Source organism: Phoenix dactylifera, chromosome 1 (genome assembly GCF_051530095.1).
Source record: "Phoenix dactylifera cultivar Ajwa chromosome 1, Ajwa_hap1_PhDact_Kaust_v1.1, whole genome shotgun sequence".
Lineage (NCBI taxonomy): Eukaryota > Viridiplantae > Streptophyta > Magnoliopsida > Arecales > Arecaceae > Phoenix > Phoenix dactylifera.
In genome coordinates, this window is record NC_143190.1 from 2,615,787 (window position 1) to 2,632,201 (window position 16,415).

General features: G+C 38.4%; 2 protein-coding genes and 1 long non-coding RNA gene across 4 annotated transcripts; 2 read left to right on the forward strand and 1 right to left on the reverse strand.

The window, feature by feature from the left end:
• Positions 1-3,397: 3,397 nt before the first annotated feature.
• Positions 3,398-4,522, forward strand: LOC103702703 (deoxyuridine 5'-triphosphate nucleotidohydrolase-like). The gene is made up of 3 exons (XM_008785240.4): positions 3,398-3,791; positions 3,894-3,985; positions 4,089-4,522. The coding sequence occupies exons 1-3, from the start codon at positions 3,463-3,465 to the stop codon at positions 4,331-4,333; spliced, it is 666 nt and encodes a 221-aa protein (XP_008783462.3). The 5' UTR covers positions 3,398-3,462; the 3' UTR covers positions 4,334-4,522.
• Positions 4,523-6,541: 2,019 nt separating this feature from the next.
• LOC103702704 (deoxyuridine 5'-triphosphate nucleotidohydrolase-like) lies at positions 6,542-12,887 on the forward strand. Its single transcript, XM_008785242.5, has 5 exons — positions 6,542-6,748; positions 11,691-11,779; positions 11,987-12,177; positions 12,280-12,371; positions 12,474-12,887. Exons 1-5 carry the CDS (start codon positions 6,676-6,678, stop codon positions 12,716-12,718), a joined length of 690 nt encoding a protein of 229 aa, XP_008783464.3. The 5' UTR covers positions 6,542-6,675; the 3' UTR covers positions 12,719-12,887.
• A 2,231-nt stretch (positions 12,888-15,118) lies between these two features.
• LOC148714998 (uncharacterized) lies at positions 15,119-16,061 on the reverse strand. Of its 2 annotated transcripts, none has more exons than XR_015975854.1 (5): positions 15,923-16,061; positions 15,767-15,805; positions 15,580-15,673; positions 15,383-15,465; positions 15,119-15,256 (listed from the first exon to the last, which is right to left on the reverse strand). It is a non-coding gene; the product is annotated as an uncharacterized LOC148714998 (long non-coding RNA). The 2 variants fall into 2 exon arrangements; XR_015975853.1 differs by having other exon boundaries at positions 15,580-15,679.
• Positions 16,062-16,415: the final 354 nt, after the last annotated feature.

A 16,415-nucleotide genomic window follows, 5' to 3' on the forward strand; every position in this document is an offset into this window, starting at 1 on the left:
TCCCGCATGCAAGGTGGTGATTTATTGCACTTATGGTGTCCCAAAACAAGGATTTTGATCCTCCAATCGATTAGGGTTGAATTAGAGAGTCTACCTCCGAAACCTCCTATTCGGAGAGATAGATGCCGACCAATTGAGTTATTAGTTGTTGAGGTCTAAAACTTATGTTAGAACTAAGTTTGAGGTCAATATATGTCACACATAGTTTGGCATTATAAAGAATGAATCATTTTATTTTCTTTCTTGCAGGCTTGATATGTATTTCCTTTTTGTTTCTTCCCATGGTTTTTTAATTTTTCTCTCTTTTTTCGTACGAGAACATATTAATTTTAAAACTTTTTAGACTAATTCTATTTGGTCCCTAATACACTCTATATATTCATGAGGAGTAATCACATGGATTACATTGATAATTGGCATAGTCATAAGAGGGAAGGGGGAATAAAAGAAGAGAGTGATGAGATGGAAAAGAAGTTCCACCTTGAGGGCTCACCAACAGCATTTCAATTAATAAGAGGCCTTTTCTTTTTGTTTTGTTTTTTTAATGACTGTTAAGGCTTCTCTATTCATAGAGGGAAAGATAATGGTAAAACCTTGTGCGAGAGATTTTTATCCATGTAATGGATTTTAGATATAGATTTTATCTGTGTGATGCAAGGGGATTACGATGATTTGGTTACAAGTCCAACCAACATAATGACATTTTTTCCTCTTGCATGCACCAAATATGAGGGTTTTTTTTTTTTTTTTTTTTTTTTGTGTGTGTGTGTGTGTGAATAGGGATTTGGTGCAATAATATTAGAATAGTTATAATAAAAGTCCAGTTAATGGAAGAATCCTTCATTTCTAAATTTCACAGCAAACAAACAACAGTAACTTCTAGGAAAACTTGTTTGACTTGTGTGTTTGGTTGGGTTGGTTAAAAGAGGAAAGAGATTTGATGAAAATGATCATCCACTTATCCACTTGGACAATCTTATGTTTTTGTTTATATAGATACAACATATTGTACAATCAATAGACTTCTACACAAGCTCTATCAAATTGCTAAGAAACTGCTTAATAAATTCAAGTTATAAAAAGATGTGTAACCCATCAAGGATGTAGCCTTTTAGTGAAGATGTTTGCTACCTGCTCAATAGAAGAGACAAAGCGAATATCGAGCAACTTCTGTGCCACTTTCTCACGAACAGAATGATTGTCAATTTCCAAATGTTTGGTGTGAGTATGGAAAACAGGATTGCGTATGAGGGCAATAGTAGATATATTGGCACACCAAATAGTAGGTGTCTTCTTAAGAGGGAGATGTAGTTTTTGGATTAGAGAACATAACTAATGGATCTCAATAACTGTATGGGACGATACTCAGCTTTTGTTGATGACCTAGAAATCGTAGGTTGCTTCGTAGCACACCACAAAACAGTTGTAGAATAGCAATCATTTTTTTTTTTGGGTATATCAGTAGCTCACATCAAATGAGCATGAGTGTTACCCTCAACATCAAGAAAAAGAAAACGACATAAAGGTAATGGGCCAACTATAGTGTCAGTCCATAACACCTCTTCGAAGTGATGAACAACAAAGGAGGCGACCCAGTCTGCAGTTCTGTTTGTCTTCCGAAATACATATACAATTTGGATCGAGCGGCAACCAGACACCATCCTCTATATATCTCTAAGTATAGGGTGGCCATCCCTCCGACGAATGGAAATCAATTGGATAGCCTGCCCAATCGGCATCACAATAGGCAACAAAATCTATTGAACTAGGCATGAGATAAAGTCCACAAGTGATGAACCCTTTTAAGAAGCGTAGGATATGCTTTACTGATGTAAAATGCTCTTCAATTGGGTTCTTCAAGAATTGGCATACTTGATTAACAGAAAAAATATGTTAGGTCGTGTGAGTGACATATTGCAAAGCTCCAACTATGCTTTGATAATAAGTGGGATCAGCAAAAGGAGGACTTCCTGAGAGGCCCAACTTTTGAGTAGATAATGGCGATGCCACTTGTTTGCTCCCAAGCATCTTAACACTTTGAAGAAGGTGCATAATGTACTTGCTTTGATTGGGTAATAAACCTAAAGATGTTTGATGAACCTCAACACAAAGGAAGTAAGAAAGATGTCCCATATCCCACATTTAAAGGAATTTCTAAGAGTATCAATAAGACATTGAAGAGAGGATTGATTGTTCTGGTGAGGATGATATCATTAACGTATAATACTAGAACCATGAGATCTATTGAGTCTCTTCTTCAAGGCTCACCTCATCACAAATCAATAGATTGTCAGCTTCCTCAAAGAAGATAAACGAGGTTCGAGCTCGATCTCGAATGATAGAAGCAACATCATGATATATTAGGGGCAAACCATTCAAAATACAAAAACGAAGTTCATCATCTGAGACAATAGAACCAGGGGCGGCATTAAGTACTTCAAAATTTTGCAAGTAATCTTGCATTGAGAGTAAACCTTTCTGAAGTGTCATGACATAAGAGGGAATGGCCAATTCATAATGATGTTCCAAGACTTCCCATGCTTTCCTGGCAAACTTGATTCCCACTATGTATTGCAAAGCTGAGATTGACAAATTTGCATTAAACCAAGATAAAAGCTTTTGATCTTCTGCATACTAGTCATTGTATTGAGGACTGTTTTTCGGTGGAGCCAATGTGGAGCCATCAACCCATTAGATGATGCCCATGAAGTATTGGTTCAAATAAAGACTTCCACATCAAGTAATTAGTGGCATCAAGCTTAATAGATACAATGCTGGAAATATTTGTTATGACAAGGGAAGGTGATGGAACGGAAGATGAAGTTGAGTTGGTGGATAAAGAAGATGAAGAAGAGGATGTGGAAGAGGAGGAAGAAGATGAGGATGCCATGAGCTGATACCATAACATATTATTAGCTTTTACCAAATACAAAATCATCCAAAAATGTTTTTTGCCCTCTAAGAAGTGTTTCTAAACCCTCCAAAACCAATGCAAGTAAGATTTCTATTGTTAAGTTTTGATTTCCTTCATCCAAGTTTCTTAGAATCCAAATTTCATCCAAGTAAGATTTCCATATCCAGATCCTGCCCAAACATTAGATATGTGGAAAGCTCTTTTTTTTTTTAGATAAGTGAGTGAGATTCAACTCTCAGCAATAATTTTTTTAAAAAAATGAATTTAAGAATAATTTATAAGTTAATAATAATATGATAGTACAGTGCACTAACAATATAATAATATTATAAAATTATAGTATATTACTTGATGTTATAATAATATTATAAATCATTATTATTTTATAATAATCATATCATGATAATATAATATTATTATATTATAATAATATATAATTATTATATATAATAATATTATATCATCAGCTTAATTTTTAGGAAAAATGAGACCGTAACCGTCGTCTTCTAGTCTCGGTTTTCCGAAAGAAATGCAGACTGTAGCATGGAATGGCGCGGGAAGCATTGGCGCCAAGTAGTTTCCCGCGCTTTTCTAGCTTAAAACCAAACCCCCCTCTCATCAGCCCTCCATCTCCGTTCCCCACCTCCCTCAGAACTCTTCCAACTCGCCGCTCCCGGATCAGCATGGCGGCCAACGGCGCAGCGGAGAGCGGCAGCCCCGGCGTCCAAGAGCCCTCTCTCAAAGCCCCCAGGATCTCGGAGAACGGTTCCGCCGTCGGCCGCCACCACCTCCCTCTCCTTAAGATCAAGAAGCTCTCCCAAAATGCTGTCTTGCCTTCGAGAGCTTCCCCTCTCTCTGCCGGTTACGACCTCTCCAGGTACAAAACCCTTCCTTTTTGTTTTCGCTCTCTTTCGATCTTAGGAAGAAGCGAATCCTAGACTTCCGATGCTATGAGTCTCTTGTCCTTTTCTCATGAAAGCGCCGCTGAAGCGAAAGTCCCTGCTCGAGGGAAAGCTCTTATTCCCACCGATCTCAGCATTGCCATTCCTGAAGGGACCTACGCCCGCATTGGTATTCCTTTTTTCTCCAGAACGGTTTCCCTTTCTTTTGGTTTCCTCGGAGCTGCCCTCCACATGTTTGATAAAATGCTTCTGATTCATCCGATGCTTTGCAGCGCCTCGGTCGGGGCTGGCATGGAAGCATTCCATCGATGTGGGAGCGGGTGTGATCGATGCGGATTACCGTGGACCAGTCGGCGTCATTCTGTTCAACCACTCGGATGTGGATTTTGAGGTGAAGCTGGGTGATCGGATTGCTCAGATGATCATTGAGAGGATTATGACTCCAGATGCGGTCGAGGTTGTTGATTTGGATTCCACTGTTAGGGGAGCTGCAGGGTTTGGATCCACAGGGGTTTGAAAATGGGATAATTATAGATGCTCTTGATGTTTTAGAATTTTGGGGATGGCATGTGGCTTCTTGGGAAGGGAGTTCTACTGGTAAAGTAAGATCAGTGAATCATGTTTTGTTGCTGTGAACTGAGCATCCCCATCCATCTGAATAGTGTAATGTTTGGTTCGTGCTCCTTTAGTATTCATCTTTTCAGAATGGTCTTTGTCTCATTGTCAGTAATTAATGGACCATCCAAGAGACCCTTTTGAACCAAGCAATCTAGAACTCCAGGTCTTCTGAAATCTCAATTGGATCCATGCTGTGACCCAATCAAGAAATAGGAAAATAATCAAAAGAAAGAATGCAAGATGGTGCTCAAATTATTTTTCATTTTGCCCGAGTCATTCCTTTTTCTTGATTGCATTTCCAATGATAACTTAATCCATACCGATTTGATTTGATTTACTTAACTATATGTAGACCATGGCTCTATAAAAACCTTCATTGCATGTCTCAAAGGAAGACACTTTATGAGCTTCTCATCATGATATAACTGTCAAGACCACATCTTTGGCATAGCAATCTCCTCCAGTAGCTTGAGTTTGTCTTGGCACCAAAAGAAGCTTAGTCGTTTAATCGATGGGGCTGATGGCATGGAAAGGCTTCTCTAAAGATGCTTACTTATAAGTTGATATATAGCTTAGCATACTCTAGATCAAGCAGTCCTATTTGCCAATGCATGGGCAAATGATTGTTTTGGAGCTATTCTTAGTAATCTTGGTTAGATTCACCACCTGGAGCATATGGTTGATCACGATGGGATTGCCCAAGTAGTGAAGTGTAGACATGCATGAGTCCACTGGTTTAATGTTTATGCTGAAAGATTTGATCAATGGCATGGTAGATCTTCATAATTGTTTGCTTGGGGATGTTCAATATAGATTTGCTGCCGTTGGATTTTTGTCTTTACAATTTGCTACATATATTTATCAATCGATTTGAGTCCTGCTTGCTAATCTCGCACGGTAAGCTGGTCTTTGATAATGAGGCGTAACTGACAAATGTTGGGAGTCATAAGCACTCTCCATTTGATGAATTTGGATGGTTGCTTCAAGATAGCTTGCAGCTTGGTGGATTTGCTAAAAGAAACCCTAAATGAAGATGATATAGAGAGGGGGAGAGAGAAAGAAGATATTGACTATCCTATTTGGCTTCTATTTTGCTCTAAGCTAGGGACGACAATGAATGAGATATGGATCAGGTAGGCCATTAGTCGTACCCGATTCGTACTTGCCTAGGGGTGGGTAAAGACTCGATATGGGCCCGGATTGATAGAGTTAGACAAGACAGATTGGTTGGGTAAAGCTTTTTTTTTTTTTTTTTGTATATAAACCAATTTTTTTCATATCGGAGAAGGGATTTGTGAAAAGTTAAATATATCCGGATTTGGTTTAAGATGGATTTCATCGTTACTTATACATGCTTTGGATCAGCTATGCTGGATAAAATCTGTCCTAATAGGATTAGGTTGGGTTGGGTACCTGATGGCACAGAATAAATCACTACCCATGCTCTAAATCATTTGGATGGTGCTCCGTCAATTGACACAATAATTTGTTGAGCTTGAAGATATGATATGATGAGAAATGGTTTTATGTTTCAAATTAACAGGAGGAACATGGTTCTTCGATGATCATGGTTGTTTGTAGCTGTTGATGGAGTGAGATTGATGTTTTGCAGGAAGTAGTTTGTCATGTACCACATAGACAATATCATAAGCTATTGCACGGCAGTGATGGTATATGAACAATGATGGCAAGATTGGTCCTTCACACTTCAAATGCCAAACTAGAGAGCATTATAATTATATTGCGCCGTGTTGGATCGCCAAGGAAGACCTGCAAGCCTGCAAGGGTTAGAGAAGCTCGACCGGCGCCCGCTGAGAGCTGCTCACTGGCTGATTTGTACCGTTCGATCAGTGCTCCTTAGGGAGATGAACGGATGAGATCGGTGAGTTGTACGGCGGGACACGAGGGCAGCTCTGGAGCCAGCTCTCGGCGGTCAAGATTCGAACCTGGCGGGCTAACAAAAGCTGGGGGGGCGAAGCGGGGGTTTCCTAATCTCATTCGCTTTTTTATCTGTCCGTATTTCTACTACGAGTGTAAATGGGTCGGGTCCTAAGTGAGTCCGATCCAATCCGATTTTTTGTTCGGATTCTAATTTTAGATTCAGATCCGAACCAGTCGGATCGGTCCAGGCCTACATTTTTCCCGCCCCTCTCTCCCCCGAGAGAGCAGTCGCCGGGAAGAGAATAGCGAGTTCCCAAGGGTTTCCGTCCGCCTCCGACTCTGCCGACTCCGCCGCTGACGATGGCCAATCGGAACAATGACGATTCTCGCCATGGCCTCGCGGTGGAGCCTCCGCCGCATCAAAGCCCTAAAGGTTTCTTTTTTCTCTCCGCCCCTCCCCAGCCCCAATCCACCGAGTTCTTGGTTTCTTTTTTTTGATCTCTCCCTTCCTCTGGAGATAAAACCCTAGCTCATATGGAGATAAACCCAAGCTGGTATCTCGATTCAGCTCCTTCGCGGTTCGGACGCCAGCTCGTTGTTCTTCCCGTGCGATGAACCTATTGTTTTTAGGGGTTAATTTTTTGGCCGATTTGTAGTGTTTTTCTCGGTTTTAGTTTCGAAATAGTTCTTTTTTTTCCTGATACGGTAAGAAATGTGGCCGCTTTTGGTATTTGATCCGATTCTTCTTTTATTTTTAAACATCGATCTTGGAAATTTTTGTATATTTTATGCTTCCTGATTGAGCTTGTAGCTTAGATTTTGAAGTTCTCTGGAAGAAGAATGTGAGGACCCGTGCGGGCGTGTGTTTAGTCCCACATCGGTTATTCGCTGGGTAGATCTTGGGTACTTATACAGGATCAAAGAACCCAAATAATAACTTCCGACTAGCCATTTTGGGTGAGATTCTGGGTTGTTACAAATGGTATCAGAGCGGACCCGGCCCATAACCTATATGGACTAGGGGACACTGCAGCACGGATCTATTGGGGCTGACTACGGGCCAATCATGGTGTTTGTGATTAGATTTGAATAGATATGAATCCTTAGCCTGACGAGGACGTCAAGGCTTGAACGGGAGGAGTATGTGAGGACCCGTGCGGGCGTGTGTTTAGTCCCACATCGGTTATTCGCTGGGTAGATCTTGGGTACTTATACAGGATCAAGGAACCCAAATAATAACTTCCGGCTAGCCATTTTGGGTGAGATTCTGGGTTGTTACAAAGAAGAAGCTGAAATTTTGTTAGCTTTACTGATCTGAACACTGGTAATCATGCATGTCATGCCCCTTACATGCAACATTTCCAGATGCTCTTCCTTTTATAAGATATTGCATAGTAGTATACAACAGTGCATAATAAAATATAATATGTATTAATACATAAATATATGATATAGTATAATATTAATGTAATATAATATAATATTATTATAATATAGTAATATAATATTGTACACTATAGCATAATAATTTAATATAATATTAAATTATTTGACATAACATATCAATGTATTATGATATAATGTAATATAATATTATATTTATAGTATAATATAATAATAAAGATATAAAATATCATAATTATTAGCATAAATTAATTTTTCATCCTCTCGATGATTGTGAGATAATATAACATAATATTAAATTATTTAACATAACATACTAATGTATTATGATATAATATAATATAATATTTATAGTATAATACAATAATAAAGGTATAAAATATTATATTTTCAAACTTATAAAGGAATATTTTGTGTAATTATTCTGTTTTATTATGGGTATTTTGGTCCAAAAAGAAAAAATATATTATAATTCAAAACAACTTCCTGACAATTTCTAAAAGTGCTTTTTCAGAGAAGCTCCAAAATGGAGTTTCTTTCAAAAAGCTGTTTGAGCTTTCTGAAAAAACTAAAACAGCTTCTCGAAACTTTTACCAACACCCATATTTCAAAAGCTTCCCCAAATGGGGCCTTAGATGTCTTGGACATCTGTAACATGGCTTTTTTATTGTACCATGACTTCATAGGGATGCTGCACATTGTTTGAGAGTATTACTAATGAGATTTTCTTTATACTGCAGGGCTTGAAATTTCATTGGTTAGTAACATCTTAGCCAACATATATCATGACCTGAATAAGAATATTCGCACGTGTACTTGTCGAAGCAGTACAGTTGATATATTCAGCTGTTTTGATATCTTAGTATCGTCGTATCTCGAGACCTTATATCAGAGATATGCTACTTAAAAAACTTTTGCTTGTCGATGATGTTCATCAGATGGTCTTTGTTTTTTAATGGTGAATCATACAAGTATTCTATATGTATATAGAGTGTGTGTGTGTGTGTGTGTGCACGGGCGCGTGTGGTGATATGATATCCGTAGTCAGTTTGAACTCTATTGGGATGTCATATAGGCCACCGTCATGGCATATAGGCCAAACAGTGAAGAGAGTAAGTCCAACAGGTCATGCGACTGTCCTATTACCTAATATATTCATATTCCAAATCCCAATAACCATCCTGCTAAGTCTAGATGATCAGCTCATCCTTGTCATTTTTCCATGATCATTAGCCTCCTTAATTTTGCAAGGAGAATTCCATCTAGCACCACTGTCTCCTTGATCTTTCTTTTGGAAACATGTATGCAATCACTAATCCTGTTTTCGGTCCATATCTAAAGCTTCACTAGATTATTTTTCTTGTACAATATCTACAACCATATTAATTGAAATCTCAGATGTGCATCATTGGACTTAGATCACCTCCAAGAGGAAGGTACTAAGCCATTGGGCTAAGCCCTGGTTGTTGCCTTAAAAAATATGACTACAAAGATAAGTTCCTAATATGTTGGTACTCTTTCTCATGTTCTTGAAGAATTGGTTGAATTTTTCTTGGCCTCAAGCATCACTACTTGAAACTTATGGGAGTCAAATGTCTCATGGACACAAGAATATTTATCACCTATGGGACCTCAAAAGGCAACTTGATCATCTTCTCCTCTAGAAGAGAGTAGGTGGAGATACTTATAAGTTGGAAATGCTGATGTGTCTTTCTTATGTCCAAGAATGCTACTCTCCTACTACATAAATGCCTTTAGGCTGATATCTTTTACAAAAGATTTCCAATTTTCCGATGAATGTTTTGCAATTAATTGACCCTTGTTTGGTGATTATCCCACTTGCATACTTGAGATTTTCAATATTTCCAACATCTTCTTATGCAGTGTAACTTTCATCTTGAAACATCTCGTGGATTAGGAGATTGGATGTCGTGTTTCTTTTGGCAGTGGATCCTAGCATGTAGGATACCTAACTTGCGAATCACCAAATGCATCTTTAAGAACCGAACAGTGGGAATCTTGTGTGAAAACTAAGAAACGATAGCCAGAGGGCATCTGTCTTTCGCTTTGTCATTCTCTTGGTTAAAGATGGAAAATTAAATAAAAATTCAAATAACATAAGAGAGTGGAAATGACTGGTTGAATTAGATGTAGTGAGAAATGGGCTGAAAGGGTGGAACATTTTAGCTTCACAGATAGGATTATAGTTTATCCTGGTACTGTTAGTTCTCTTCTTGTCCTATTTTTTGGGAGGATAATGGTGAAGATAGAACTAGGATGATTTTCCTTGCAGGGATTTGCTGTTGCATGCACATAAGAAATTCTGGGGGTCATTTTATGAAAAATGTTTTTGTTAGAACTGCATCCTAAGTAGATATGTATATTTGGATGCCTTCTTCAGAGCTTAGCTGGGGTTCCTCGATAAGAAATCAAAAGTATTACAAGAAAGCCAAGATCTTTTGATGGTTGAATGTTTATCTGCATATGGGGTGTATGGGAATGTGCAGAGGGTTGTTGGGGGAGGGAGGGGACGCGTGAACAGGACTACATGCATCACATGTGTAGGTTTTGCCATTCAATAACCCTTTGTTTTTTTTTAAGAGCTGGCTTGATGAATATTTGGATGAGGCTGTTGATGTTTTGTTAGAGATAAATGGTTTTACTGATGGTAGTTATGTGAGAGGAGGAGAAATGAGTGGAACATTTTGCTGGCGCTTGGTATGCTATTTCTTACTACGATCTTGATCATAAAATTCATTGTTTGCCAGAACATCTAACTGGTCGATCAACTCTGGTGGACTTTACCATCATCTTTGGCTCTTAGAGTAGTTGAAAAGAGATTTGTAGTCTCTGGGAATGCGCTGCTTCAAACTGTTTTAATCCCAGGCATTGCTGCACCTTACTGTAGTGGGCCTTGCCAAAAATTTTCTTGGCTTTATGTGGTGTTGGTCATTTGTGTTGAACTTGATGAATCCTTATTGGTTCTTCAATATTACAGGTTATCTATGTCTGATTATAAACTGTGTATTTGTGCTGAGATTATTTTGATATTGCTGATGCACACATGCAATATTGATGCTGACACTTTGTTAATCATTTACCTTTAGATGTATACACTGTGTGAAGGATGTGACTTTATCACCAGTAGAAGTTGAGCAAGCCATCAATATTTCAAAATTCTTTAAATTCCACTATTTAAGGTTATGACATACAGTTATGCTAAGCCATTGCCCTAATATCTTAAATTTCATTGCAAATCCCAAACAAATGATGTGCATAAATATATGATGGACCAAAGTGCCCTGATGTTGATTGATCGCTGGAGGAACAGGAGAAACTAACAATACAGTTGGTTGTTGGACAACTAGCAAATGAAAGCTGTGTCAAAATATGGAGCTTTGGTGGATAGCTGGTAACTTCACATCCGATTGGCACCTCATTTAGATTCTAGGTAAGTGCCTAAAAATGATTACAAAAACTCAGGTTTTCCAGTAGCTGCTGGTGTCATATGCATCAGGCAACTGTCAGAATTAGTCATGGGAAAACCCTGTGCCAGCAAGATCAAGGCTATTTCCAATGATGAATGTCTGGTAATAAATTTTTGAGCAAAAAATTGAATATCTTAGAATATTGAGACTAAAAAATTGAGCAAACATTCTATGGGTTTCAATGATGCAACAATCAACTATCAGTAGTAGTTTTCTATTATGTACATTTAAAAGAATTTATACCTTCTCAAATAGCATGTGAATATGCTATATAGTAAATATTGTATGCTGAAAAATGGTATAAAGTAATATGTTTACCAATCAGAATTACATGCATCATGCAGTAATGTGGGAAACAGTCTAATAAGTTTTCTGTACTTTTTTGACTTTTTTTTAAAAATTATGATGCCGTCTATATTCCTTTTTTTATGTTTTAAATGCGGTAGTATGTCTTTCTCTCATGATCTTCTTTGATTTTTGCAGACATCCAAGGATCTGACAACCCTATACCTCTTTCTCCACAATGGCTTCTACCAAAGCCTGGGGATAATAAGCTTGGACTAGTGTCTGGGGTGAAGTATTTCATTAGATCCTTTTGTTTGCCTTATTCCACTCTTGCAGGGAGACTTCAAAAAGAGATGTTACATAGATCATGTTTTTGTTATATCATGATTGGTGTTTCTTCACCCTGAATGGTTTTACTTACAGATTAGAATGCCTGCTTGCTATATGTGTTGATGCTAATATAAGATGTAATATTGCAATTTTGATACTTGCAGGAATTTAGTCCTCATCATGGTAATTGCCCAGATGCTGTGAAGGTATCAGGAAATGGTAATTTAGTCCTCTCGGAGAATGGTTCCGCCGTCGGCCGCCCCCACCTTCCTCTCCTTAAGGTCAAGAAGCTCTCCCAAAATGCTGTCTTGCCTTCGAGAGTTTCCCCTCTCTCCGCCGGTTATGACCTTTCCAGGTTCAAAACCCTTCTTTTTTGTTTTTGGCCTCTTTCGATCTTAGGAGGAAACGAATCCTAGATCTCCGATGCTATAAATCTCTTGTCCTTTTCTCATAAAAGCGCTGCTGAAGCGAAAGTCCCTGCTCGAGGAAAAGCTCTTATTCCCACTGATCTCAGCATTGCCATTCCTGAAGGGACCTACGCCCGCATTGGTAATCCCTTTTTCTCCAGAACGGTTTCTTTTTTTTTGGTTTCCTCAGAGTTGCCATCCATGCATTTGATAAAATGCTTCTGATTCATCCGATGGTTTACAGCGCCTCGGTCGGGGCTGGCATGGAAGCATTCCATCGATGTGGGAGCGGGTGTGATCGATGCAGATTACCGTGGACCGGTCGGCGTCATTTTGTTCAATTACTCGGATGTGGATTTTGAGGTGAAGCCGGGCGATCGGATTGCTCAGATGATCATCGAGAGAATTATGACTCCAGATGTTGTCGAGGTTGTTGATTTGGATTCTACTGTTAGGGGAGCTGCAGGGTTTGGATCCACAGGGGTTTGAAAATGGGATAATTATAGATGCTCTTGATGTTTTAGAATTTTGGGGATGGCATGCATTCTTGTTGCTTCTTGTGAAGGGAGTTCTACTAGTAAAGTATGATCAGTGAATCATGTTTTGTTGCTGTGCACTGAGCATCCCCATCCATCTGAATGGTGTAATGTTTGGTTCATACTCTTTTAGTATTCATCTTTTCAGAATGGTTTTTGTGTCATTGTCAGTAATTAATGGACCATCCAAGAGATCTTTTTGAACCAAGCAATCTAGAAACTCTAGGTCTTCTGAAATCTCAAGTGGATCCAAGTTGTGACCCAATCAAGAATTAGGAAAAGAATCAAAGAAAGAATGCAAGTCTATTGAAATATTTGGTTCATGCTCTTTTAGTATTCATCTCTTCAGAATGGTTTTTGTCTCATTGTCAGAAATTAATGGACCATCCAAGAGACCTTTTTGAACCAAGCAATCCAGAAACTCTAGGTTTTCTGAAATCTAAATTGGATATTTTCAGAATGGTTTTTGTCTCATCGTCAGAAATTAATGGACCACCCAAGAGACCTTTTTGAACCAAGCAATCTAGAAACTCTAGGTCTTGTGAAATCTCAATTGGATCCAAGTTGTGACCCAATCAAGAATTAGGAAAAGAATCAAAAGAAAGAATGCAAGTCTATTGAAATATTATATAAGCATTGCCATGACAACAAACATGCGACAGAAAAACGAGGAACAATGTCTTTAGAAATAACACATGGTATGCCTATATTGTAGTTTATAATGTTTTTTTCTTTTTGAACTAATTGTGTATAATTCATGGATAAGCTTTTTTTTGAAAAAAAATCCGTTTAGTTATATGATTCTTGATATTACTATAACTTCTGACTGCTTGGGCAAAGTCATAAGTGGTAGTTAGCATGAGCTCTGTTGTGGAAACTGATAACAAATTTTGAAGTCCTGATATGGGCATTTGTGAGGACGCGAATCACAAATCGTAGCATTTCACTGTTATCCTCTAACAAAGAGCAGAACAACCTACTTAATCTGCTTTTCATATATAGAAGAATGATCTCATGACGATAAGATGCATGATAATTTTCTCCATCCTTGAGAACACAAAGCAGAGAAGACATGAACACCTCATTATGTACTGCTGTGAAGTACAAACAGTGATTCTAAGCATAAAACCTAAAATGCTTAGGAGGAGAGAGAGGAAAAAGTGTGGTCACCATGCCTCATAGTTGGTTGGAGTTTTTTTTCAAAAAAAAAAGAGGATAGAAATTACCACATTTTATAGAAAGAAAAATTCATGTAGAATATATAAAAGTTTAATTTTCAAGAGGTATTGTTTTTTTTCAAAAAGGCATAAAAGATATTTTTCACAACTTTTTCAGAAAGATGGATGCTCAACTAAATATAAATTATTTTGGAACGTGTTATTTTCATGATTAACCAAATATATAAAAACTATTTTTACAGACATCATATATCAACTTATTAAAAAAATATTCCAGCGAGAAAAAAAAAATTTCACGAACCAATGAATCCCTTGTTCAAGGACCTTTGATCAAAGAAATTTAAACCTGCAGAAAGAAACTATGGATGCAGCTATAAAAGCATCCTAAAGAGCTTAAGTAAATAAGAAATGGTAAAATTGGTCTGTTTCTTAAATGTTCCAGTCTGGTACTCTGGGTGGCAGGGAAATTCTTGGATGCTTCCTGATGTTATCTTTCTAAAGTCACGGCATGGAGCAGTTATTAGACAACCTCTCAGTCAAGTCACTTCTGCTGAACCCCTTGGAGGGGTTTCGAGACCAGCGGTGTCCTGGTGGAAGCATGAAGGGGGCTTAGCTTCCATTTGTTCCGCTTTTAACTAGTCTATCACGTAAGTTTCAAGTCTTTCTCATGTGAAACATTCTAATAATGATACCTCTCAATATATACCAAACACGAGAATCCAAAGTTAAAGCAGGCATGACATGCAAGTGCCCATGGTTTGGAACAGCTGTGTCTCCGGCTGAAAATACTTCTCAGCTTGCTCTTGAAGATGAGGCGAGGCGAGGAGCTTCCTCCTTTGGGCTGACGATTAAACTCTATGCTTTATCGAGCAAAAAACAATGCCGCTTTTGCCTTTCTTGCAAAACACAGACATGCTGCACACAAAGACGCAAGCAAGCAAGCAAGCGCGCCCATAAAAATAAAAAATGCAATGATCTTGAAGGCAAAGAATAGGCATGAAACTCTTCATTCTATTACATAATGTTTAGTAGCCCTAGAATGTTGACCGAGTGTTTCTGAATTCAGAAATACAGCTCCACCAGAGCATAACTTTCTATGTTCCATCTCACATGCATTCCACATCTCAAGTGCCTTACAGCCTTTAACAATTGTCAAAACATTGATCACATCCTGATGAAAGAGACAATAATTCATTTATTTCATCTTCACTAAATTTCGTAGTTCATACCTCTGAAGCTTTAACACCCGAACCTTATGCTGGCCAAATTTGGCTCTCTGGTTCTATATGCAAGTAACCGAGGGCTTACTGAAACTAGACAAAGTACCGAAATCATTATACTTAACTTTAATTATTTGAATTCAATATCTAAGACTTAACACTTCAAGCTGTTTTGAAGCTTAGGCCCCAATTTTTCTTTTGTCAGGCAAAAAGAAGTACCTTGCTTCTGTGTTTAGCCTTTCAAACATTGAATATCGCCAATTGTAACAATGGCCTCAGGAATACGATGGCTTTCAGTAATTCTGGGGAGTTTCAAAGAGCATCCAGCTTGTTCAATAAACTCTGTAAGAACACAAGTAAAACAAAGCAGCATAATTCTTATCTTGCTTGGATTAAACCTATCTGCCACTGCTTACAGGAGCGTTCTTTTTTTTTTTCCTGGTAAAAAGCCTGCTAACAGGAATTTGGGTGGTTCTGAAATGGGAAATTGCGGCCATAAGCTAAACCCTCCTGCATCTTCAATGCAAAATCTGACATGTGATGCCTGCATCCTATCTTTAAACGACTGCATATCGTCATCAAACTCTAGTTCAGAAGGTATACCTTGCCACGGCAGAATGATGGGGAAGGGAGCCTCCGTCCCTGTTTTCCAATACCTCAGTTTAGCGAGCATTGAGTTTGGTCTGCCTGGGAATCTGGATTTAAAGCAAATAAAGAAGAGCAAGGGAACAGGATAGTTGTCGGGTTATAAGCCCTCACCATTCTTCTCTCTTTTTTTTGGTTTAAGAAAAAAGAGGACTGCATGTTGTACACCCTACATGTGAACTGTTCAACATGCTGTCCTAGATAATTCCTCTTCGAACAATGATGCTCTCTGGTTGCATGTATTCACCAATCAGGGTAATTCTCTCTCTTTCGGTGAACAACTCTACCGGTGAGCCATGGCATACCATGTCCTAGTTGGAGACAGTTAAATTAGGCTAGAAATGGTTAGTAAGATTAGGATACTCGAGAAAAGACAAGGCAGGCAAAAGACATGCAGCAATTCAGAGTACAGAGCCCACAGCAAATCAGCATGTAAAAGAAAGCCAGGGAGACCATATGCTGGATCACCAAAGGTTACAACGTGACGACGATTTGCAGCCTGGCCTAGTAAGCATTCTTGTGTCAACAAGAAACCGAGGGAAGAAAAATTTCCCCATCAAAGTATAAATGCTAAACTTATTAGTTAAATCCCACCTGCTCATACCAG

Coding starts and splice junctions, on each gene's coding strand:
- LOC103702704 (XM_008785242.5), top strand. CDS start 6,676: ATGGCCAATCGGAACAATGACGATTCTCGCCATGGCCTCGCGGTGGAG. Junction 6,749..11,690: donor GCCGCATCAAAGCCCTAAAG/GTTTCTTTTTTC, acceptor TGATTTTTGCAG/ACATCCAAGGATCTGACAAC. Junction 12,372..12,473: donor AGGGACCTACGCCCGCATTG/GTAATCCCTTTT, acceptor GATGGTTTACAG/CGCCTCGGTCGGGGCTGGCA.
- LOC103702703 (XM_008785240.4), top strand. CDS start 3,463: ATGGCGCGGGAAGCATTGGCGCCAAGTAGTTTCCCGCGCTTTTCTAGC. Junction 3,792..3,893: donor GCCGGTTACGACCTCTCCAG/GTACAAAACCCT, acceptor TTCTCATGAAAG/CGCCGCTGAAGCGAAAGTCC. Junction 3,986..4,088: donor AGGGACCTACGCCCGCATTG/GTATTCCTTTTT, acceptor GATGCTTTGCAG/CGCCTCGGTCGGGGCTGGCA.